We start from the raw sequence: 24,541 nt of genomic DNA on the forward strand, positions 1-24,541 counted from the left end.
AAAGGTTAATGAGGGTTATTAGGGATGACTTGGGTGCGTTTCTGTAATTACGGCATTAATTGCCCTTAGGTAGGTAAATAAAATAGAAAAAATACTGTTTAAATTAATGGTTTTTTGTAATATTTTTAATCTCGGGTATAAATTAAATAACCAATTTTATACTATAATAATTATTACAAAATTTATGGAAAAATTAAGCTCCAGAGTTAAACCGCGCCCACTTGCAGAACCGGTATAAGCAATTGAAATGCGTCTTGTATGTAAGTGCTGCTATTTCCAGCCTGTAAAAATACCATATTTATTATCGCATAATTTCAATTGTATAACCTCACCTCATAAAATATATTGGTAATTTTACTATTGATACTATCTTTATCCCCGCTTAACGAGCTCAGCCTTTCCGTGTATTTCTCCGCTTCTTGAAGAATAACAGCTTTTGCAATTGTGGTTATTCTGTTCAAAATTAACGATAATTGTTGGGCCAAAAGTCGTGCTATTAAATTACTTACTGCACCAAACTATCCGCCTCATCTGCAGTACTTCTATGCTCTTTGACCATGAGTAACTCCCCAGCTTTATGGAACTGCTCCATACAAATAGCAGTGAGCTCACTCAAGCTGTTGATTGCTTGCTGATGAATCTGCTCCTCGTCCACAAGTGAGAGATGAATCTTCTCCACCTCTTCACAAATATTGAAGAACTTGACGAACGTTATCGGCACATTAAGTTCGCTGACCAAATTTGAAATGGTGTGTTGAGCTTCTTTCAAACTGATCTTATCGCTATCTTCTTCCTCCTCAGGTAACTCGCACAGTTCTCTGACTTGCTCCAGTGTTTCTTGCATGTCTTTAAGTGCATTATCTGCAAGGGAATTATGTAAGTTGTCCAATTTGATACTACAGAGCTTGGACAACATCTCTAGGGCTTCGAGATGCACCAGCCCTTGATGGTCATCAAACAGAGTTTCATAGTTTTTGAATTTTCTTTTATTCTCTTGTTCCAAAGGTTCATTTTCTTTTTCGGCCATTTCTTTGGCTTCACGTAGAATTTGAGATAAGTTGGGTTTGCCCATTTTATCGAGCTTTAAAAAGGCTCGTTTCTTTTTGAATCCTGGATCTCCTTCTTGGAGAACTTCCACAGTTTTCTTTCCAATAGCCTCCAAAGTGTCCAGACCTCCAGTTATCACTTTGGAGCCTGTGGATTCAACAAATTTGACCAAACTTTCTAGACCAAATGTAGATGGAAGAGTGTCTTCATCTAGTTTCTGTGGTTTTTCAGTAATTTTAGAATTTATTTTTGCTAATTCTTCAGGCTGAGGAATACCCATGCTACATTCTAAAACAGTTGAAAGTCCTTGAGATACTTGGTTAGTTAAGGAAGATACACTTTGTGTAGCTGTGGATAGCAGCGAAGATACACTCCAGCCACTCCAGGTGGCATCTTTTATTGTTGTATGTTCTGAGGACTTTTCTAATTTTTCCCACTCATTATCTGTTGATTGTTGCAAGTGGTCAACAGCATTAATCACACTGGCTACAGATGGTTCACTAGATTCCCAGTCAGCATCAAAGTCGTCCCAGGCACTAACCTCGTTTTTGAAAGCAAGACTAGTTTGAGGTTTATTTAGTTCTTCTTTAGCAATTTCAGAGCCCCAATCAAGTTCATCTTCGTCCCAAAGATTCTCCTCGGATGCTGAGAGTTTGTTTTCAGAAATATCATGTTGTTTGGGGCTTTCTAAATCATTATCTGCTAAAATTGTTTTAGAGGGTAAACTTGTAGTAGGACTAGGCACTTGAAGAGAATTTGTTAATAAGTGTGTGAATTTTTGATTGCTGTTATTGTCCAACAGAAGAAACTTCTCGTTTTCAGGTGTTTTTTCTGATAAATTTCCTTTTTCTTTGTTGATTTGTTGCGTTATTTTATTTTCTGTACTTTCTTTTAGTGTAAGTGCTGCAAAATTACACAAAGTGTCATAGTGATTCGGTGACTTTCTATTTTTGCGTCCTTCTGGTGATCTGGATGGTTTCTCACGGCTTTCAACGTCGGACAAGAAATCCTCATCGGCGCTCTCAAAATAATCGCTGTCTGAAGTTTCCATTTTTCACAATCTTTTAAATTTAAGAGATATTTACAAGGAATCTCAATAAACATATGTTTTTCATAATAAACAAAGATGGTCACGACAGCAATTCACTTAAACGTCATTGTCAATATGTGGTTTAACTTGAATGATATTTTGCAGAAACGTATTGTCGTCTCTTTTTATTCATACAAATAAAAGAAAGAAAACACTATGTCCTCTATTCTGAATTTATTATAAAAATTAGCTGTCAGTACAATGAAATTTAGAGAATGATATTGTAATTGCACTCAGTGCTTTTGCGTGTTGTCTGGATTTCAGTGTTTTTGCACTGTAAAATAAATTAAATTAAGGTCGCTTTTTTATAGTGTAGTATGAACATAATGATTATTTTAGCAAAAAATTGATATAAAGAAAATTTAGTGTTTTTTGTTTTAGTAACTACAAAAAGAGTTTTCTATTATCATAAAGACAAAATTTGTAAACATTTCTTAGAAAAAAAATTTTGCGGAATAGTTTTAATGTTTCTTTACTCCAAAATGTATCTTCGTGAAATCAGTGGCGTACATAACAATTTATGTCAAAAAATGAATTGAAAATGCGCTGTTCTGATTTCAACGAGATTTTGTTCCGCAGTAGCCATATGATACAGTTTTGATATGCCGCGATCAAAATTTGATTTGGGCAATTTTAATTTTTTGGTTCGAAAAATATCATGAAATTTTTTAGCGTAAAAAGTCGAATGTATCAGATCCGTGTTTTGAACTTGGTATATCAATGATGTATCGTATGACAACTGCGGAACCAAATCTCGTTGAAATCAGAACACTCCATTTTCACTTAATTTTTTTAGTGTAAAATTGTTATGTACGCCACTGACTTTTCAACATCGAAATTTGTAATATTATATTATGTGCTTTAAAGTCCCGAAGCAAGAAGAATTCTTAGGATATAAATATACCTCCTTGCTGTTCTACTATCCTGATACGAAATGTTAAATTCAGTAGAGTTCTTCCGCATGTATATGGGATCAATTTCATCAACCTATAGATTTTTAGAAGTCCGGTAGAGTGTAGAGTTAAATCCCCGATATTGGGGAATAAATGGTGAATGCGCCAGTTAAATATTTCCGGGTGGTGGCGCCATCTTAGAGCTTGCAGTCAAAGGAAAGCACCATATTAAATTACACATTTAAAGCAGGTACGTTTTTTCTACTGCATATTACTCATAGATAGCGCTGCTTAAATTAATTCACCACACTTGTACAGAGGGAAGGTTAATAGATTACGTTACATAACTATGTGCAAAATGATTATATTACTGTTCTATTGAAATATAAATGAATTGTTTGTATATTGAAACGCTTTTTATTTCCAAAATACTATTAGGAGCTAAATATACCTCCTTACATTTCTGCTTTCCTGATACGAAACGTTAAATTTAGTCAGAGACACTGTATGTGTATGGGCCATATTGGTTTGGTTAAGGTCTGTTCGATAACTATCAGGAGCTAAATATACCTCCTTGCATTTCTGTTATCCTGGTACGAAATATTAAATGTTCAGTAAAATGTTGCCTTGAACATTGATCTTCGAAAAATCAGCGGCGTGCATAATTTTACATTAAAAAAAATTAAGTGTTACGATTCAAATCTCGTTAAAATTGGTGTAAACGATTTTTAATTATTTTAGCAAAAAATTGTCATGTACGCCACTGATTTATCTTATGCTTTTTGGAGATGTCTAATTTTCAAATTTTAGGCTCAATTTTTATTAAAATAAAATCCAACTTCTCATAGAAACATTTTATTAAATATAGAGAGTACGAAACTTGCAGTTTAGAATGTATATTCGTTTCTTTATACAGACATCTACTTCTTTATATTACACTTAGAAATAATATTATTTTTATTTACACTATACATGCGTATAAAAATCACTAATAACCGTTGTATAAGTTTGCTAAATAACAAAAATAGGCTCGACTAATATAGTCGAGTTGTAGTAATCAATCGTAAAAAAGGTCCTTCCACTGCCCGAAACGAAAGGCGAATTTTCATTTGAGGCAACGAGAAGACTATGGCTCATCTGAAACTATGTCGAAACGGCTCATTCGGAAGAAACGCTACAGGTTTCTTTCGAACAATTATTGTTTGATAAGAAGTTAAGTATTGGTAACAATATACAATACAGTAAAAAAGAGAATTGTACTACGTAATATGTACGCTATTTCAAGTCATTAAAAATTGGACAATGCCATGATGGAAATAAATTGTTTTAGTTCTATATAAATACCGCAGAGACAGCATTGATATTGAATTTTATTTAATCTAACAAATGTCAAATTCTAGAAGACTGCCGAATTTGAAACCTCACTATGTCAAAAACATTGACACAACAAGACTGCAGCACAAGTCTACTAAAATCTCTTAGATTTCTAACCTCACTCATGCATCAAATGCAGATGCTGCCATTGTCACCTTCATTTAGAAATAGGGGAAAAACAATAATTTACTTTTATACGGCATCGCCCGATTTTTAACAAGTTGGAACGGCATATACTTTGCAACTTTTATATACACATCTGTTATAGTATTGCATTTAAGAAAATTAAAATTGAGTTTATGCGTCGTTTGACCAGCTAGAAAAAAACTACTACGTTGGTGCAATAACTTAAATAGTCCATAAGCTTAATGCGATAGGCACAACCTCGACAATGTTTTTCTTTTTGTGGAAAAATATACAACGAAGACTTAGTTCAGATCTAAAAGGCACTAAATCACATTTGTGTTTCATTGTTACACCTCAACGCCCATTGACCTGTCGACCACATACTTAAACGAGGCCTCCTCTTCCAAGTTGATGTCACTCTCAAACTTGCCATCGTTGCTTTTATTCGACTCTTCCGTGCTTCCTGGTTGCATTTTGGCATTTTCAACGGCAATTTCCTCGTCGGGTAAAAAAGGTACAGTCAGTTGCGACCTTGTGAAGAATGCCATTTTTTCTCTGAAAGAGGTGCATTAAACAAAAATAAAAATTAAACATTAAAAAGAAAGAAAACGGAAAAAATAAGGAAGGTCTGAAAGTCTTTTACGAATGGAAACTTACTTAAAACTGATGACGTCCGGCTTTCCACTTCCTGCTTTGGTTTTCCTCAGCTTGTAAATCTCCCGGGAGACTTTCCTCAGCATTTTCTCCACTCTCTTCTCGTCGGCTGTTTTCGTGGTTCGCTCTGCTTGTGCGATCAAAATTTGGAATTGCTGGTTTTCCAGCAGGAACGCCGCCACCTCCGTGTCTCCCTTCTCTTTGGCCACTTCCAATCTTTGTTTCAGCTCCCTTAGCCTCATTAACTCCGAATTAAGCATCTCCAGTCGGGTGTGTTGCGCCTGAAGGTCCAACTCTAAGTCTATCGAAGTTCTAGGCGTTTGAGGAATGTGCGACTGCGACTTGCCAGTGGAAAGCTGCGCCATAGAGCATGAAGGTCTCCGGAATCGTAAAGATCTCCTCTCCAGCGCGTGTCTCTCAAAAGGTTTACTCCCTCTCCGATACAAAGGCATAGCGCTGTCGCTGTCACTGCGATTAAGTTTGCAGATGTAGTCATGTTTAGATACGTGCGCGCTCGGCGAAAAAGTCTGGCTTCGCTTTATTGCGCCTCTATCCTCCGTATTGCCTTGTTGCGCGACTAACTTCATATGTTTTGCATGTTCCGGATAAAAGGCGCATTCTGTGTTGGTTTGCTTGTCCTCGTAGTTATTCCTCTCCTCGTCTTCGCCGTCCAGCTCGTGTTCGTGCACCACATCCAATTTCTCATTGGGACGGAACTCCAAGGTCTCTTCTTCCTCCTCTTCTTCGTCGATTTCCTCTTCTTCCTCCTCCTCGTCTGAATCGTCGGCACTGTCATACTCGGTGGCAGTTTTTAGGCAATTGTATAATTCGTCGAAGTTCAGGTTCATGCCCGTAGGAACCACGGTCTCTTGGTTGCGCGTTAGCGTGCTCGTCTGGGAGGATATTATCGTTGAATCGTCCGAGCTCTCCTCCTTTCCACACTGTTTGTAGGAGACGTCCGTGCATGTTTCGTGCTTTTCTCGAATAGTGACCGACATTTCGGACATTTGTCTCGCGGGCGGCGCACTGTAGGAACAGGCCTCTTCTTGAAGACTGAGAATGTTGTACCACTTTTGAGACATAGAATTTAGGTTGAAGTCTGCCAAGCTTACTTGGGCGCAGCCCTAAAATAAAGGAAAACGGCTATTAAAGAATCGAATGACACATTAGAAGCGACCACCGACATATTCATAGTTACATCTTGACAAGTTTTTGTCTTTTTTCTTATGCGTGTGAGAAAAAGCGTATTTTACCGCATTAATGTGAGATGAGAGGGTCTACTTTCAGGCACCAAATAGAGTAAAATTACTCAAACGAAATGAACAAAATAAAAATAAATTGAAAAAAGATTAAAAGGTAGCGCGATGGGAGCTCCTTAAAAAACCAAGTAAAGAATAGAGAACAAAAAATATTTTAAAGAGTTTTTGCATATGACAACTACTAACCACACAAATGTCTTGTTGTTGCTCTTCGAACTTGCTCCACACGTTGACCTGAAGAGTTTTCGTACATATTTTATTGGCTGGAACTGGAATGTTAAAGCTGTCCTCGAACGTGGCTTTCCGCAAATCACGAACCGTCCTCGTGCAGTGAGTTTGAGGCGGACTTGCTGGCAGTAGGGCCGTCTTTATATACCTAAAAGGTAGAAGAATTAAATACATATGGATTGTGATAAAGATCAAGTAGTTTAATTTTTAACATTTAGGCATTTGATTCTACTTACACTTCACAATTTTCGAGTATAAACAAAGCAGTCAAATTTCTGGCTTTCTCCACAGTCACGTTCAACAAACCCTCGTTGGCGACATACTTTAACTTAATTTGTACTTGCGCAGTCTCAAAGTCGGGTCCGGGGCCAAAAACACCGGAAGCTCGTCGTCTATTGGACGCCTCGAACACTCCCGAATCTCCTGCCACCGATTCATCGCTAACTGCTGCTGACACCGACCTGTAAAATAATGAAAAAAAAATGCCACCTGTTGATTATATGTTTCTAAATCATACCTGGTGTTTGTTCCAGAAGAAGACGTTCTGGACAAGGTCGGCCCTTGCAGCATATCGTCCAAAATCTGGCCGAGCACCGGTGGAGGCGTCTCCGAAATAGGGGACAGTGGCGCCTCTCCAGAGCTCTCGTATGAATATCTGCAAGGCCTTCCCAAACCGGAGCCTTGAGACATATTCGTTGCCTGCGCTTCCAAAAGGTCTGTTAAAGGAGATAGACTCGGTATCGATACTCTCGGCGGGGTATAGTTGATGTATTCGTTGCTGCCATTGTTGCTGGATATTCTATAGGGCTCTAGGTAGGGGTCGGGCTGCAGCATTTTCCGATCCTTCTCTACTTGTTCATAAGTGGGAGGGGGCAGAAGACAAGGGAGATTCTCATACATCGGTGATATGGGAGGTGAAACGGAGGACAACGAGCTTCTTGGCGATAAGGAGGGTTGCGACCTCACAGGTGATGGAATTACCTATAACAGAATCTTATGTAATTTGTAGATGGTTAAAAGTATGGTATTTAATGGTACATATGTAAGAGATTCCATTTTTTGTATCGCAAAATACCCAGCGTGTATTGTCAGCTGCAATTACAGGTTTTCTTTTTTAATCCGTCAAGAAACTTCCTATACACGATTGGCGTTCGAAAAACTGAATGATAAATTATGGAAACTGAAGACGCATCTCTGTGCTTTTAAGCGGCAGAAAAATCATCAGTTACGTCATAAGTGTGTATACTTCTCCGTACACATTTTTTTAGCGAATTCTTACCTGTGCATTATCGTTATTTTTCAACAGTCTTTCCACCCTCCTATGTAGATCGGCCATGTCCACGTTCGAGGAGCCCACACACTGCGGTCCGCCATAGATATCTGTAAAACTGAGGCCGGAACTCAGCGATCCTTTGCTACTAGTTGTCGATAGCGAGCCCAAACTGGAGCTGCTGCTCACGGACAGCGTGCTGGCAGATAACGTCTTAAGTTGCGACTCCAACTGCGTCATCTGTCTCAATCCGTCTTTCAATTGTTGCAGCAAAAGCTGTTTTTCTTCATGCAACCTCAACCTGTCCGCTATGGCCCTATTGGACATTTCCAAGGCGTTGTTCAAGTCTTGCTCCAATCGCTTGCATTCCTGCTGAATGTCACACATTTCCTCTTTAGAGCGCATCCGTGGCGTTATGCTCCGCAACTCTCTCAATAGCTGTTCCTTCTCCTGGAAGAGGAGTAACCTGTCTTTGTCGGATTCCGCTTGACCGGGTTGCACTTTTTCTTCCAAGTCTGCCAATTTTTGTTGGATAGTTTGGATGCGCTTGCGTGCCTCGTCGTACTCTAAGCGCATCTTTGCCATTTCTGCCAATCTCGTTCCTATTGGGACTAGTTCACACGATAAATCTGTCTGGGAAGCGGTGCTCAATTTCTCCTGTGGAAGACTTAAGGTGGAAACATCCGGTGAACTCTCCGACAGCTGCAGCCTCGTCAAATCGTCTTTCAATTTGGCCAATGACTGCATCAATTCGGCTTTTTCCTTTTCACCCGAAGACAGGGACTTTTGGATGTTTCGGAGTTCAGCCATTATGGCTTGGGCCTCAACGATGTTGTAACAGGTGCCTTGAGCGGTGCTCAATTTTTGCTCCACACTAAAATGTCAAAAATGAGCCTATGAAGGGAGCCCTTCAATGGAACACTTACTTGGCCAATGTTTCCACTCCTCGCTGAGTAAAATTCATTTCGTTTCTAATTTGTTCCAGTTCGGACTTGAGCCTGGACACTCGGTTCTTGGCCATGGCGACATCGGATTTCAGCAAATCAGGATCGTACTTGGTGCTGATGGTGCTTGCCGTTGAGCATACTACAATTTAGTAATAGATATTACGTATTATTGACGAATATACATTTATTAATGCAAAAGATTTAAAATCATTTGAATTAATATTAAAAAATGGGACCAGTTGGCATATGTCCTTTTTGACTTTGAAATTGAGAACTGCGATTGGCCCAAATGCATAGTGGCGTTGAGTTTACATATGTGACCGTCAGTTAATTGTTCCTACTCCCTTTGCTTATCAGACAAATTGGAGATTTCTGAACTGTTTGTCACCCCGAACAAATTTTCTATGTGATTAAGGTATTTATCGCTTAATGTTACTTACGGCTTGTTCGTGACGTTGTCAACGTGGCCAATTCGTTATTAAGATGATTGTACTCATCTTGAGCCAACATGAGCCTCTGGGACTTTACTTGATAGATATCCTTTTTGGCCTGAAATGAAAATTCTTCTTAAAGCTACGAAGTAAAAGAGATTAAATTTATCTAAGCAAGGAAATGGGGGAAATTTATAGCTTTGAATACTGCTGAAAAAATTATCTTTCTTCTGGGGAAACACTGAACTGAGGACAATCGCGACTTTATGAAAAGATGAAGACTACATTTTTAATAATAAAGAAGTGACAATTTTCGGCAATTTGCAAATTTTTCGAATTGAATGACACCCACGTCAAATGTGACAGTGACAATAGCTTTGCCGGAGAAAATTAGCTGAAAATTAATATGGTATCGAGGAGATATTTTTAATAATAGGGACGTCACAATTTTGGAAAATTTCCAAATATTTGGAAATAAATGACAGCTATATCAAAAGTGACAGTGACAAATGCAATTTTGACAAACAAACGTTCCCATGAAATTGCCGCGTAGAAAAATACTTTTTAGGTAAACAAAGAAATTTTTTTAAGTCGCGCTAATTTTTCACTTACAATAACCCCGAATCCGGCCAAATTTGCCGACGACGAGAATCCGTAGGGTGCGTTGCCCATCACATACGAGGCAGGCAATGTGAAAAAGTGTCGCGGGTACCCGTCGACCACCGGCTTTGCGAGGGGTAACGTGTGCACTTGCGGGGGATGTCCGTCCCCCCGAAAAATGCGAAAGACGGCCGGCGGGGCGGTGTGACTGCGATGCACGTAACACAAGGGCCACAACTCCATCTCGACTGAGGCTGCGGATTGTCTGACGACCGGCCTTGATTCGTCCTTCAGCCAGGGCCCTGTGTTGCCCCCCTCCCCTCCCCGCCCCCCCGACCCGTGATGTTGGCCCGGGCCACTCTAATTTCCGTGTGCATTCCAACGGGTCGGGGGCAGAGAACATTGTTTCGGTTAGCCGCGGGGACTTGGCCCTGATGCGTTATAATGGCGAAGGGCCATGGGCGGCGGGACTAGCATCCCTTTCTCTCGTACTTCAACTAGAGGTGTCGACCACATTTTTACACCAGTTTATTTATAACTGAGCCTATGTTGGGAGCTATGCACGTCGACGTTTAGTATTGTGCACGATCCGCGAAAACCCGAAAATTCGCTCGACTACGGCACTGGGCCATCAACGGTGTGGAATTTACCCTTGGCCGGCAGCAAGCCAGATGCGGGGCAAAGAATGAAGATTCAAGATAACGCGAGTATAAGGTTTTTTTTATTCCTTTTGGGATATTTTGCCGCGAAGCAAGGCCGATATTTTAAGCATTGCTTTGTTGGGATAAAGCGGAATTTTACCTTTGGACATTCATAGGATGATTGACGACGGTTCTCTTGCGCGGATCAGAGAAATGGAGAAAACTATTCGATACGCCAACTTAATACAGCTCGGGCGTTACCAGAATATTAACAACCGATATAAATAACGGACAGTGACAGAAGTAGAATTTGGCAGATGAGTGGGGTTAAATCTCTATTACACGTCAAATTTCAGTGGGCCTGCGCTGAATTTCTAACCAAATTAAGGCGAACATTTGCCATTTGCCATAGCACAGCCGTTATTTATACGAGAGAAGAACAATTTAATTCCACGGTATTGTCGTATTTTTAACGAGTTGGAATAGCGCATGTAAGGCACACTAGGCTCGAGGTTGTTCGCAAATCAGCGAAGGATCGACTTTTGTTTCAGTTTACGTTTAAACTAGAGTGACGAACCATGTGGTTCCTAGCTAATTTGGTGACCCACGGGAAAAATGGCGACCAAGCCGATGTCATTTTTTTCCCCCCTTTGGTCAGCGGGGATCTCGAGTTTTACAATGGGCCGTCAGCTTTAATTAAAAAAAAATAATAATAAAAAAATATATATATATTAAAAAAAAAAAAACTGTGAGACCACGGCCTACGTCGACCTGTTGATGGTTTTTAGGAATGGGAATGAGCGGCGACTTCCCCGATCGAAAGGAATTTCGCGTTCGGGCAACATCGGTGGAATGCAGCGGTCCGCCAAGATCGTGCGGCGTAACACAGGTAGCGCGGTTCGCGCGTCCCCTCCCCCTTCCCCCCTCGGATGGGCCCCCTCGTAATGGACTCCATCCACACTCACACTCTCGCCATGAACGCAGATATCGGCCACCGACTCACTTCGTTCGCAATAATGTTTGAGCGACCGAGATGATGATGGTCATGACGGCTACCGACTGCCTACCGAAGAGAGCCAGCGACTTGTACAAACTTGACTTACTATCCGATAAGGAAGTGCGGCATCTCACACCCTCCTCAATGAACGTCACTGGATTGCAAGTACGTACATTATAAAGAAAGAGAGGCGAGAACCAGTCGGGTTTCTCTTGCGTCCCTGCCATCAGTCCTTTCATGCAGTTAAAAAGTGGGTAGATAGACAACACGGAACACCGGTGGCTGGTACTCTCGGCATTTGGAATTTTAAGTGGGCAATAAAAGGGCAGTTCATTATTTTCTCTTTTATGATGAATTCAGTCTCACCTCAAGTACGTCTTGTGCAGTTTGGAGGTAGTCCCTCAGCATCGCCTCTTGAATGGCCCTCCATTCTTGGCGCGGATCTTCCAGCTGCGTGGACTCTGAAACATCACGTAAAAACTCTACGAAACAAGAAAAAAACACATATCCGCCTTAAAGAAACAGATGATGACGGAATTAATAACTACTGCTGCACGCTTATGAATTATTTATCCGTAGTAGGTATTTAATACCTTTTTGCTTTTTTCCCACAAGAAGAATGGTAAATATGCGCTGAACCTATGATTCTAATAAGATTTTTTTCACGGTTGTAGTTGCGAGATATGCAATTCCGCAACTGCACATGGGAAACTATGCTCTCTCGCCGTGCAATTATCATTGGAAATTATCCTCGGTTCTTATTAATTCACTGCGCTCGCGGATAATAATTATTGACGGAATGGTTTCAGATTTTGATAATGCCACACAATCTTTGCGAACGATTCTAAATCGACAGCGGTATTTCCTTTAATAACTGGAGGAATTTACTCGCATTCGAAAGCAGCAGAAGTTGCATACAAAGTGTCCCAGATCATATGTATCAGTTGTAAACGAGTGCCATAAGGGAGTTACAGTTTTTGACTCACCTGAACTAAGTGTCAGCAATGTCAAAATGGCCAGTGAAAATAGTGACATTTTCACTGACGTAACAAAAAAATAATGAAAACTGCAATGACTCCTACCTACCATGAACAATTCTCAAGATATTTTGGAATGATAATTGTTTTCTCAAATCAAAAGATTTTTTTTGGGGTTACTGTAACGCGTCCTCGTCAAAAAGGGGAAAACTAAAAACTTTTTAGAGAGATTTCAAACGCCATAGACAAGAAAAAGACCCATTCTATGTTACAATTAAGGCCTAAGGGACCAATGGGGTCAGTGGCTACAGTCAATTTTTACAGGAGCCCAATAGGTTAACCCTGTCTACAACAACAATGTGCCATTCGAAATTTAGTCATTTAGTAAATACCCCACCTTTTTGCGCTTCCCTGTACTAAACGAAAAAAAACAAAACAGCTATTCCGTATACAGGGCGCTTGAGCTTTTTCTATTATAACTTTAACAATCCGTAGACCTTTTAATTTTTGAAAAGAATTATTATTAATTTGTAAAGGAAAATTCTCATTAAAAGTGATGAATGTATAATTTTTTTTTAAATTTCAGTGCCTGTAAAATGATTTTATGCAGGTGTATAATAAGCGTCTGCCTGCCAACCTCAATTAATCCCAATTAAATTTAAATAACGAGTATTTAAATTACGTTCGAGTTTGGTTCATCCTCCAGAACTGTCAAAGTTGTAATAGAAAAAAGCTAGAAAAGATACGACAAAAGTGAATGTGAAGGAAATAGACATTGCAAAATGGAAACATACGGAAAATTAAATGCAAATTTCCATTTTGTATCAACTGGAGTTCCTGAACGAAGCTCTTGAATGGCTTCCTGATACCAATGACATCTGTACTAACAAGAAAAGCACAGTTATCGTGTTTTTTAGCAGTCGAGCTAATCAAACAGAAAAGAACCTATTTTTTAACATGTGTAGTTTTGTTAAAATCCCTGAAGGCTATTAAAAAAAATCTATAATTTGTTTAAATTTACAATTGTTAGCGCTTATGCAGATGTAGATACAGTATGAAGTAATAAAATGGCAAAATGAGAATTTGCAAGCAATTTTGTAATTTTCTATTTTCTAATTTCAATACCAATATCATATCTTTTATGCTTACTGTCGGGTTAACGCTACAATTTCTGAACTATTTCTCGTAGAAAATAAATTATCAATGCAACGAATGGTACCCAGTTTCAGATTTTTTTTTTTTTTTCAAAAAAGAACGTCAGTGAATCTAGGGTTAAAAATATTTACCTTAATCTGGAACACCTTGTATAATAACCAGATGACGGGAAGGGTTAAATTCTACACAAAGAAACAGCAATAAATAAATATATATGTGTACACACTTACGCTTCATGTGATTGATGTAGTAAGGCCCAATTTGGCCATCGTAGGCTTCCTCCCAACCTAGAGGCAGTTCGTTTCCTATACAATCGGCGAACGTTTGGGGTTTCGTGTATCTACGAAAAAATAATTGAAAATAATGGGTTAAATTCGGTTTTGAGAGACCGAACATTGGGAGAACTATAGAGAGGATTGGTAGTAGGCTCGACGATCGACGTTACCCGACGAATCGTGATTGAGTGTGACAAGAATCGCAAATAATATCATTAATAAACAAGTTACGAAACGCCTGTCAGGATTAAATATGACGAAAATAAAAAATAAGAAAATTAATTTTTTATTTAATCGAATTCTGATATTGTATAACATTGGTAGCCTGAAACTTAAATAACGATAGACCTAAATGTTAAGAATTTTAATTTTCAGATGAAAAAACAATTACACATTTCGATAAGTCTTGTTACATAAAGTCGTTAATTTTTTCTGACATCAAACACGTTAAATTCATGTATACAAAATCATTCACTAGTGAATGAGTAATGACCCCATTAATGTATGATTCTGCAAAGTAAGACGCGGTTGTTGTTTGTGTCCAACCATCCACCCAATCGCAACCTTTATATCATGCTAATCACGTAAGCAATATCTGTCACTCGGCCAGGGTGTCATTTTTGCATTCCACTTTCAATCGACGATGAAAACGCACTTCTAGAGCAAGTAAGATGGCCTTTTTCAATCCTGAATTTTTTATCCCGATTTTGCCCGAATAATGATTGAAAATTGCCACTATGACGTAGATTTTCGCTCCCAATCAATCCCAACCTGTTACATCACGTTTTTCACGTGAGCAATACATGTCGCTTGATGAAGCTGTCATTTTTGACATTAAGTTCTGTCAGGCCGTGACAAACGGGTGTATTCATGGGACAAATACGGTGACCTTTTTTTAATACAATAATTAGAAGTTTCGACAACGACGTCAGTTTCTTTTCAAGTTTTAAGCTCCTGTGTACGCGAGCAAAAAGGCAACATTCCACGAATCAAAAATCTCGTGAATTCTTAGTTTCCGCCACCATACTGATTGAAATGAAATACAAAAGGTGGCATATACGTTCGGTACCCATGAACCATGAAACTGCGTGCCAGAGCGAGAGAGTCGACGCCGACCGCACGTCGTCGGGTACCATTGGAATGCGGTGACGGTCGATGCGCTGTTGCCGCGACCGGGGGGATTTTTCATAACATATTTTTTATGACATTGATAAATTGATAAAAGCTCCTCCGCACCTTAATTCAGGACTTCAATGTGATGAAAAAGTAACGGTAATTGGCAACTTATTCTTGAATGGTTCAACGTGTGCCGTACATTTTAATTATCATGTATATGGTTGTAAATACTGCTGTTGCGCTTTGTCTACTTACGTGGGGGAGCTATTTTGGGAGCTGGCACTCCAAGAATGTGGCATGGAAAATAAAAACCATAAATGACTTAAATATAGACCCTCATCATCCTCAGGAATTTTAAATACCTTCGAAATAATGGTATGCGTGTAATCCGAAACAGATGTTTTATGTTTTCTTTTTGTCGAGATGCTTTTTATTGTTTTGACAGCTGGCTTTGTTGTCTTATAAAGGGATCGATTTTTTTGCTCCTTCAACAGATCACAGCCTCAAAGGAGATCTATGGACCGAAAAAGGGCACGATTATCGTGGCGTTTGAAAAAATTGTGACAGAGGTCAATCGGAAAACCACAGCAGTAATTCTTTGACACCTGTCAAGCCTACCGATAAAATAGAAATCTGCAATTTTTCGACCTCAGTATTTTTTTTTTAAGTTTACGGTTCTATTCAGATCTGCTAACTCGATCGAAACATAAAAATTATTCTCATTATCCTGATTACGTCACCTAAACGTCTGACAGTGCCGTAACGCAAAAGCTGCAGCGGCATCAATAAATTTGTCAATTCAACGAAATTAGATAAGAATAAGAGACTTAGAAATCATAACAATTCGAATACGAAATGCATATTATCGTCGTAAAGATTACGTTAAAGCCTCGGAAAAGAACGCCAAGCTAAAACCGTATCAAATTTGATGCTAAGTGCGCATTCCAACGACGCGGACAGTGTCAGGTTACCGATAACCTTTACGAAGGCCAGGCCTCAACTCCTTTTACTGGTTGAACAATCTGGGGTCTATTACAGGCCTGCATTTGACTGATAGATAGGGCTCGGACGAGATAAAACCATCATTTCGATTATGACGTCGTCGCTCAAACGCCTTTGTTTTCGAATACATCATTAAGCAGAATTTGCCATTATTAGAGAGCATCCCGCATCAGGAGCCAATTTCGCTCAGCTGGAAAACCTCCGAGAGCGTTCCGTTTATCGCCGATATTAATTTTGCTACCAGCTGCCCAAACAGTGAAAACATAAATACATCCAAGCAATATCATCGGATTTTCGCACACGACTCGATATTCCCGACGCCAAACAGTCTATTTTGAAAAATACCCCTTCAAGTGTGGAATTCTTAGACAGTGTCGGAGCACCAAGTTATTTATAGTCCATCACTGGTTTTATAGAGGCTCGCTAAAACTTATTTGAAGATTCATCACTTAAGCCGATCTAATCGGCCTCATGACTACCTCATCGTTTTCCATTTCTCGAGATTGACCTGTCGAACTGGCTCTAAACACCCCTGAAATTTCGGTAATAGATCTGCGCACATCAAGCAAATAAAGGCATGTTACAATTCCCGTTGATCTTTATTTATATAAATTCAATATAACCAAGAAAACGTCTGGGGTAATATGTTTATTTTCCTGGTAGACCAGATCTGCATTACTTCACAGTGTGATTTCGTGGATGTGATTCGTCTACTTAGAAATACACTTTCTACAAATACTTGAAATTCAAAATACTTTTCGCATTAGTGGTTGCAGCGCAAGGTTTTTTTCTTTTATTCCGTTACTGATTAACTTCTGGTTAAAATCCTTGGTTAAAACCGACTGAAAATAACATTCGCACTTTAGTAAGGGCTCGGAAGGACACCTTTCTTGACGATTTGGCGACGAACAACTTTGGAAAAACGAGTGGAAAATCGAAGAATAACAGAAAATGTAAAATAAATAGAACGTGTACAAGATAAGACTGTTGTCGTACCCCCTTAAGCTAAATCACGATTTGACAGAGGAAAGTGCAACAGGGTATAAGGGTTCGGGTATTGACGTTTTGGTGATCAAAAGTGGAAAGTTAACAGTTATCTATAATATTTGGAAGGTGAATGCTGAAAATACGCAAAATCCTTTGAAGTTCCTATTCCTAATCGCCGAGGAATGATAAGTTTTTTACCACGAATCATGTGGTTATTCCGAAATTCGATTTGAGATAAGTGATTGATGTCAGGTGTTTGTACCTTAATTTAACCTGTCTAAAACGTGATTTATACTTACTGAACAAGGGGCCACACATCAGCTCTGATTAAGTAAAATATATGCCCTTTCTTTGATTTGTTTGTTTTTTACTATATTCATCACAGAAAAGTTACTTGAGGAAACGTCCTAACACATCCCTGAAAACTCGACTGGTCCTACCGCCTCCCTAGCGCACCCGCTGGAACCAACGAACGCAGCAACTTTGGCATGCCATCGACGAGAGTTTGGATAATCGACGGAATTATTGAGAATGAACTTTTTTTGATTTTATTGGTGTCGCTTTGATTTGACTAGATCAAGCTGTGGCGTGAGTGAACTTTCTGTGTGATTATCACGTAAACGGTCATTCCCGGATGATGGTAAGTTTAGACGGAGAAACGTTACTTTTCTGAAAATTTGCAGTTGTAAGTTTTCCTCTATTTATCTACAATATTTTGAGTAACGCGACGCTGATAATTACGCAAAGAAATAGTGGCAACTTCGATATATTACACGAGACACCCTGTATATTTATTCGTTTTAATATTCGTCCTATCTTTTCGATCAGTTTTATTTAATAGTTGACATACGTATTTTAAGCGGTCATCGAAACGTTCCTTACTGTCTTACGTTCGTGTTCAAAATGATGAGCTAATGAACCCTCTTAGTTCAACGCAATTTTAATTCGTAACGAACGGGAATTTCTTGCATTGTTTCAAAAAGGGTTTAAGACTTCGCCCCATTTAGAAAAATACGGATCTGGCACTCCCCCAAAATGGAAATTATGCAGCTGTTCAAACAAGTTGGCAGGTAGCGGGGTTGCGAATATTCGTTTCTGGGTTTATACGAATACGGTACAATGCTTTTAAATGCGAAAGAAGTTCGCAACGCCCTGAATAACTTAAATTTTAGCCAAAACCTACTTAAATAACAAAATATTGTAATTTTTTATATCTGCATTAAATGCTCGAAATGGCCGCAATTGGGGCACTTCGAAATGCGCACACTTAACAGTCCGGTTTGTAGCCCTTTAGATCTCATTTACGATTTTCCTCTTTATAGTTTACTGGTGTGATGGAAATTTGCCGTTTTGCCTTATCCCACAAATAAAAATCCAGTGGAGTGAGATCGGAAGATTTAGGGAGTCACCCCATGGACCTGGACCTCTAACTCGGCGGCAGCCACGCATCTCTAAGGTCTCCCTTTTTACCTTTTGACTATAATTATAGGCTCGTTAAAGAAAAAAATATATCTATATATAAATAATTAATACTTTAGCATCGCCATATTTTGCCCTCTACAACGTGGTTTATTGCAACCATAAGACACGTCATTTTTTTATATAGTCCTAGACTTTTTAATCGACTTCTGAACCTCCGTTTTATCCTCGATTAAGTGATATATAGCACTTAACGATTTTGTTGCTTTTTAGATAAAATTCTGATGCACTTAGTAATTTGTGCTATTATCAGCCTGTTTATAACTGTACTCTTATAAAAAAGCGTGTTGCGTCCACTAACAAAAAAAAAAATCAATTTCCTGGGTTTCCTCTGATTTTTTTTAAATTGGAAAGTCGCTTTCGTAACGGCCAGAAAAGAAACGGGGTTTGGCAATATCACATTCAGCCTTGTCTAGAGCAGTTCCAAGAAGCTTTTCCCAATGTGACAGTCGATTATGAAGAGTTTAAAAGTACTCTTAAAAGGAGCGTAAACTTGTTTCGTAAAACGGGAAGCATTTTAGGTACAGAGAGGGAAGCGGACGGGTAACTATCCTCACAGAAGAGGTCGTTCAAACGGCATAGGAATATAATTGATAAAAATCCCACCTTCTCGGGGCAACTATCTACCTTCACAAAATCAAGTTTCGTTGGGCAATTTGTGCAGGAACTGCTGCCACCAGACAACAATAAATGAGCACACTTCTGCCAGTGGTACCTCAATTATATTGTCAACGACAATGCAGTTTCGATAAAAAAAAAAAAAAAAAACAAAAAAAAAACGTATTTCACCAAGGAAGCGTGATTTCATATTTTCAGCCATGGAAGTTCTTCGAATATGAGAATTCGGACGTCGCAAAATACTCAAGTAATTATGGAGAACTCTCTACATCGAGAGAAAGTAGAGGTTTGGCCAGCAATAAGCAAACGAAGGATTGTTTGCTGCTGGTCTATTTTCGTGAGATTATTTTATGAAAATAATGTTGATTTCTAAGAGTTCTAGACGATATTTGAACGATACATGACTCGTTTAGAGGAAAAGTGATATAGTGTTGGCAAAACGTTTACCGTAAAAGTGGTATTCTAGACCTAAAACACGTTTAGGACAGTATTCGGCGCATTATTAATTAAATATATACCGTGCGCAAAGTCACGATATTCCCATAATTTACCGTAAATTACCGGAGAATTTTGATCAATTTCAAATAGTTAAGAAATACTCATACGTATGTCACCGGTAAATCACCGGCTAATTTCATTTAACATGTTAAAAGTGTCAACTGTCACAGTCATTTACGCCACATACCTTACTCATACTGTCATTATTGAAATTGACGGTCAAATTCAAAAAATCTCCAGACAAATTCAATATGACTAGCCCGTTTTCGTCCAATAGGTCTGCGGTAGTTTGCCAATACGACAATTGTCATCTCACCTTACATACGACACGTCCATCATAGCGCGGTTGTCAGGGCTATATTTTTATTTATTAGCATGCCCCAGCCGAATACCACACCACGTAATGTAATATCATTACACACGGCTTGAAACTTCATTACGCACGCTTACCTGTAATCCATTTAGTCATCGTTTTATCACAATAATTAGTTAAATGAGAGTGTTACGACATTGCGGTGTTTTTCTTAAAGCGGTCCGACTTTAGGTATCTTTGGTTTTGCTTTTAGAATGGCGATGTGATTCACTCGCAATACAATATAATGGATAAACCACCACTGTAATTTGACCTTTAGAGTACTATTGTTAAATATCCAGTCATGAAAGCATATTTCACCTCTCTAAGTATATTATCCATTAATTATCAGACAACTTTCGCCGATTTGAAAGAGTTGAAAAAGTACTTGTAAGTCCACGTATTTCGTATTGATAAATTCAATTTAATATGTCAAAACAGTCAACTGTCGTTATTGTGTACGCTATAAGTGTCAATCATTCTGTCATTGTTGAAGCTGATGGTCAAATTAAAAAATCTCCAGACAACTTCAATACAACTTGTCCGTCATGGTCAATTATTTCTGCGGTAATTTATCTATCGCGCTATTGCCATCCTACCCTACATATTACACACCCATTGTGGCGTGGTTGTCATAGTTATATGCTGATTTATCAGCGTGTCCCGTAATATTATTTACGCACAACTTCTTTGTATACACATTTATCTGTAATTAATTAGGCACACTTATATGTAATTGCTGATTTCCATTATCACCACTACATCATCAATTTACCGCACCACGCTAGTTAGTTAAATGGGAATATTATGACATTGTGGTGTTCTTAGGCGGTCGGACTCTACCTCTCCTTCTCGTTTTGCTTTTCAAATATAGAAGGGACTCACTTGTAGGATAATGTAATCAATTCATAGAGGAGTGCTGTAATTTTATCTTCAGTGTAGAATTATGAAATGTCCGGTCAAGAGAGTAATTTGCTTGTCCAAATATTTGACCGCTACATTACTGTACAATTTTGATAAATTTTAAACAGTGCAAAAATGCTTTACTTGCCTGCCAATTTTATTTTATATATCAAAAGTCCCAACTCCCACTATTATGTACTTCATATGTCACTCGTTCTGTCATTATTGAAGTTGACGGTCAAATTCAAAAATTTCCAGACAAATTCAACATGACAATATTTGATCAATTTGTTCTGTTGTAATTTACCAATTGGCCCATTGTTATTCTATCATTTATGCTACGAAGTTATATATGAAAACTTCAATCGCAACACCTCTTACCAAAAATGCTAGAATTTCAAACTTTCAATGAATTACGACCAGTAAATAACATGTAAATTTTTGCAAGAATGCTTGAATTATGTCAAGTCTGATCCTATCAATGCTTATGTTGCCAATAGAAGTATTTTCCCTTCAATACAATGAAGCTTTACAGCTAAGCATAGCACCGGAACGCCTCTTACAAAGATATATACACACATTTCATATAGCATGAATAAATTATTTGTTACTTGCTTGGTCTTATTTTATTATTCCAGGGCTTTTTATATGACGATATACTCATTGCTAATAAATAAATTAAATAATGATGGATTTTGGAACAAATGTGTAAAAAATTTGATAATTTTCTGGTTCAGTGTGTCAAGTTTTGCCAGGTTCATGTATATGCAGATGACACACAACTGTTACAGGAGTTCATTCCCAATATAGGAAATGGACAAGTAAGGTAAACCACTTGTAATTTTAAAATTAGACAATTAAGGTGTCAGTTTAGATTCTTCGAAACACTACATAATAGGTCCAAATGTTCATAAATTTGAAAATAATCTAAGGGCTAGAGAAGAATTGGACAATGTTTTGGGAATCAGAGAGTGAAGACTATTATTATATTGCATAAGTAGGCACATTAGATAATAATTTAAAAGCTGCTAAGTAAAAAGAAAAACATTCCAAAAGACAACGTAATATCTTTCTTAAGAAGGTCCATTAGAGAATAAACTAGATAAGGACAAAATTGAAATTTAAAATTTTGGAAGTAGAGATGGTATTTACCGAATTTTTGTAAAAGTGTATTGAGACAGATAATTAAGTTAAAGAATGAAGCATATAAGAGAATTCTTTAAGCACTAGGAAACGCCTGTAGTTTACAATTACAGAAATGGAGATGCTATTTTGCGGAGCTGAAAAAAGATGTAAGGGAAGACAATAAAATATCTTCTTCAAGGGAGCATTTTAAAGAATAAATTGGGCAAGAAAACATTGGAGTCTGAAAGTGGAGATTACAATTTTGAATTGTTCGAAAAAATACACTATGGCAAGAAAAAGTAAATACAGTCCACAAGTAGGTAAACAGTTGGAAAAATTTCAAATTTACAACTCAGGAAATGTTATTCTGAAAGACAATACCAGTAAATACTTTCTTCACATGTATCCACGGAGAATAAGCCAAAGAAGAAAGCTTTATTGAAAAATGGGGCGTGGAGATAAAAATGATAGAAAACGAGCAAAGAGTAGTGGAATTTCTTTTAAAAGGTATTAAAACGCAGAACTTAGAGATGAAAGGGCTGACAGAGGAACAACTACCTTAAAATGTTGTTAATAGCAAGAAAACATTAAGATAAATATTGTAGATAAGGAACAACACAACAGGGTGATTCGGTAACAATGGGACAACCTGGAGGTAATACATGTCAAATGGTGACAATTCGAGAAAATGTATCTAATCTGAATATCGATAGTTTTGGATGTATGTGTACAGGGCGTTGAAAGTTAAAATTTTAATTAATTTTTTTGCCATTATTCTAAAAGTACCTAGGTAGGACACTTGAAAATTTCTCAAATTATAGCTTTTAGGTGACGAATTATGTGTTCTAGAAAATGAAAATACACTTGTTTCGCGTTCAATCTCTAGTATGATCAAATTTAAACATAGTCTTCATTAAATAGATCTTTCTTGACAACGGATTGAGATATCGAATTGAAACTAAAATACATAATTAATGAAAAAATGATTGCTCTTTCAGATTTTGAACGTTTCACGTTAGACATACAGGGTAGAAAATTATTAATTATAAGTTCTGTAAAATTGACTGTAAATGGCTCATTTTACTTGTAACGCGGAAGTCGCAAAATGTACCTTAATAGCCACTTAAACAAACATAACTTTACAAATTTTGAAGTGTCTAATCTAGATATTTTCAGGATAACGGCAAAAAATAAATTAAAATTTTACTTGCAACATCTTGTATAGATCTGAAACTATCAACTTGTGGATGAGACATGTTTTCTCCAGTCGTCACCATTTGACGTGTGGTATCTATGGCTTTCGGTTGTTTTATTTTTAGTGAATCGTCCTGTTTAAAGTCTTGAATATGGATTTTATCGAATTTCATCAAACAGCAGGTGTCAGAGCATGGCTCAGATGACGTCAAATGCAATTTAAAAAAAGGCGCACATGAGCAGTTCAAAATAAACAATACAAATAAGGAAAGTATCAATACTGACGATAAGACCATATCGTCAGGATTATTTAACACAATAACAGTGGAATAATAGTGGCCTGACGTAAACCGCCTTCAAAGAAAATTGTAAATATTTTTAGATACAATAAATCTAATATTTATCCTCGCAGTCGCGCATATTTTCCGTTTGGAGGCAGCACCGTGCCGCAAGGTTTTTTTTAAATGTAATAAAATTCTTGCATACCATTCGCGTTTCGAAAGCAACATTCCGACCATTCCAAATGCCAAGACAATCCGATAGTTTACCGAACTGCGAGGCACGTATTTCTCTCCATTATTATTTATTTCGACTGAGAATGCACACCAATGTTTGGTTTAGTTTAAACTGGCGGCTAGAACGATTATTAATTAATTGGAGCAGCGACTTGCCACCCGATAGTGGTGCTAATTAAAATGCCCGTATTGAATCGCCGTTTCACCCAAAAAATTCCAAACTGGATAATTTTGGATCGCAGGGCTGAATGTGCTTCCCGTTTCGGAGAGATCTCTAGATGAGCGTTAAGTAAATCAAAGGAATGCGGCTAGAATCCTACCTGTCTCTCGGGTCAATCCATGTCGTTTTCTTGGAATTGTGGTCGATAAAGTAAACCTTCCCGTCGTAGTCGCGTCCAAAATCCCATCCATCGGGCAGCGGAATCTCGCCGTTCCGTTTTCTGGGCATTATTCCACGTTAAAATCCATTCAACCCCACTGGAACTGGCGCACACACACACACACACACAAACAACTAACTACGCACGGCCATGTTGAATGTTGAACACATTTTATTATCAAGAAGCGAGAACGGTCGCTGACAAGTGACGTCATACGGAATTCGAACCAATCCGAACGTTGGCTCGGGTCTTTGCTGTGGAATGCGACTGACTCGCGTTATTAAACATACAGCGTGTACGGCTACGCTACGTACTATCCGTATATCTCTCGATTGGGGAGTGCAAACTATTTAAAACGAACGCCTACAGTACGGCTCTTTATCGTTAATATTTAATACTACCTACTGA

General features: G+C 38.3%; 2 protein-coding genes and 1 long non-coding RNA gene across 7 annotated transcripts; 1 reads left to right on the plus strand and 2 right to left on the minus strand.

Moving 5' to 3' along the window:
• Positions 1-92: 92 nt before the first annotated feature.
• Positions 93-2,204, minus strand: LOC136342994 (protein FAM114A2). Its single transcript, XM_066289334.1, has 3 exons — positions 510-2,204; positions 333-453; positions 93-281 (listed from the first exon to the last, which is right to left on the minus strand). The coding sequence occupies exons 1-3, from the start codon at positions 2,096-2,098 to the stop codon at positions 207-209; spliced, it is 1,785 nt and encodes a 594-aa protein (XP_066145431.1). The 5' UTR covers positions 2,099-2,204; the 3' UTR covers positions 93-206.
• Positions 2,205-3,869: 1,665 nt separating this feature from the next.
• On the minus strand, positions 3,870-24,373 carry kibra (WW and C2 domain containing protein kibra). 5 transcript variants are annotated; one of them, XR_010732724.1, is made up of 12 exons: positions 24,074-24,373; positions 13,920-14,029; positions 11,924-12,018; positions 9,329-9,437; positions 8,868-9,027; positions 7,951-8,815; positions 7,189-7,652; positions 6,908-7,132; positions 6,630-6,819; positions 5,188-6,308; positions 4,522-5,085; positions 3,870-4,450 (listed from the first exon to the last, which is right to left on the minus strand). XR_010732724.1 is itself a non-coding variant. In XM_066289298.1 (11 exons), the coding sequence occupies exons 1-11, from the start codon at positions 24,199-24,201 to the stop codon at positions 4,878-4,880; spliced, it is 3,675 nt and encodes a 1,224-aa protein (XP_066145395.1). In that variant the 5' UTR covers positions 24,202-24,373; the 3' UTR covers positions 3,870-4,877. The 5 variants fall into 5 exon arrangements, 1 of the variants encoding a protein (XP_066145395.1); XM_066289298.1 differs by having other exon boundaries at positions 3,870-5,085; XR_010732726.1 differs by lacking the exons at positions 13,920-14,029; positions 24,074-24,373 and having other exon boundaries at positions 11,731-12,015.
• Positions 17,251-18,136, plus strand: LOC136343037 (uncharacterized). Its single transcript, XR_010732732.1, has 3 exons — positions 17,251-17,400; positions 17,455-17,713; positions 18,053-18,136. It is a non-coding gene; the product is annotated as an uncharacterized lncRNA (long non-coding RNA).
• Positions 24,374-24,541: the final 168 nt, after the last annotated feature.

This window comes from Euwallacea fornicatus, chromosome 13, assembly GCF_040115645.1.
Source record: "Euwallacea fornicatus isolate EFF26 chromosome 13, ASM4011564v1, whole genome shotgun sequence".
Lineage (NCBI taxonomy): Eukaryota > Metazoa > Arthropoda > Insecta > Coleoptera > Curculionidae > Euwallacea > Euwallacea fornicatus.

What these genes read in the sequence shown, in the direction of transcription:
- LOC136342994 (XM_066289334.1), bottom strand. Translation starts at nt 2,098, where the DNA reads ATGGAAACTTCAGACAGCGATTATTTTGAGAGCGCCGATGAGGATTTC. An exon ending in GAGGCGGATAGTTTGGTGCA is followed by an intron (nt 454 to 509) that starts GTAAGTAATTTA and finishes AATTTTGAACAG; the next exon opens with AATAACCACAATTGCAAAAG. An exon ending in TTACCAATATATTTTATGAG is followed by an intron (nt 282 to 332) that starts GTGAGGTTATAC and finishes GTATTTTTACAG; the next exon opens with GCTGGAAATAGCAGCACTTA.
- kibra (XM_066289298.1), bottom strand. Translation starts at nt 24,201, where the DNA reads ATGCCCAGAAAACGGAACGGCGAGATTCCGCTGCCCGATGGATGGGAT. An exon ending in CTACATCAATCACATGAAGC is followed by an intron (nt 12,019 to 13,919) that starts GTAAGTGTGTAC and finishes GTGATGTTTCAG; the next exon opens with AGTCCACGCAGCTGGAAGAT. An exon ending in ATACTCGAAAATTGTGAAGT is followed by an intron (nt 6,820 to 6,907) that starts GTAAGTAGAATC and finishes TCTACCTTTTAG; the next exon opens with GTATATAAAGACGGCCCTAC.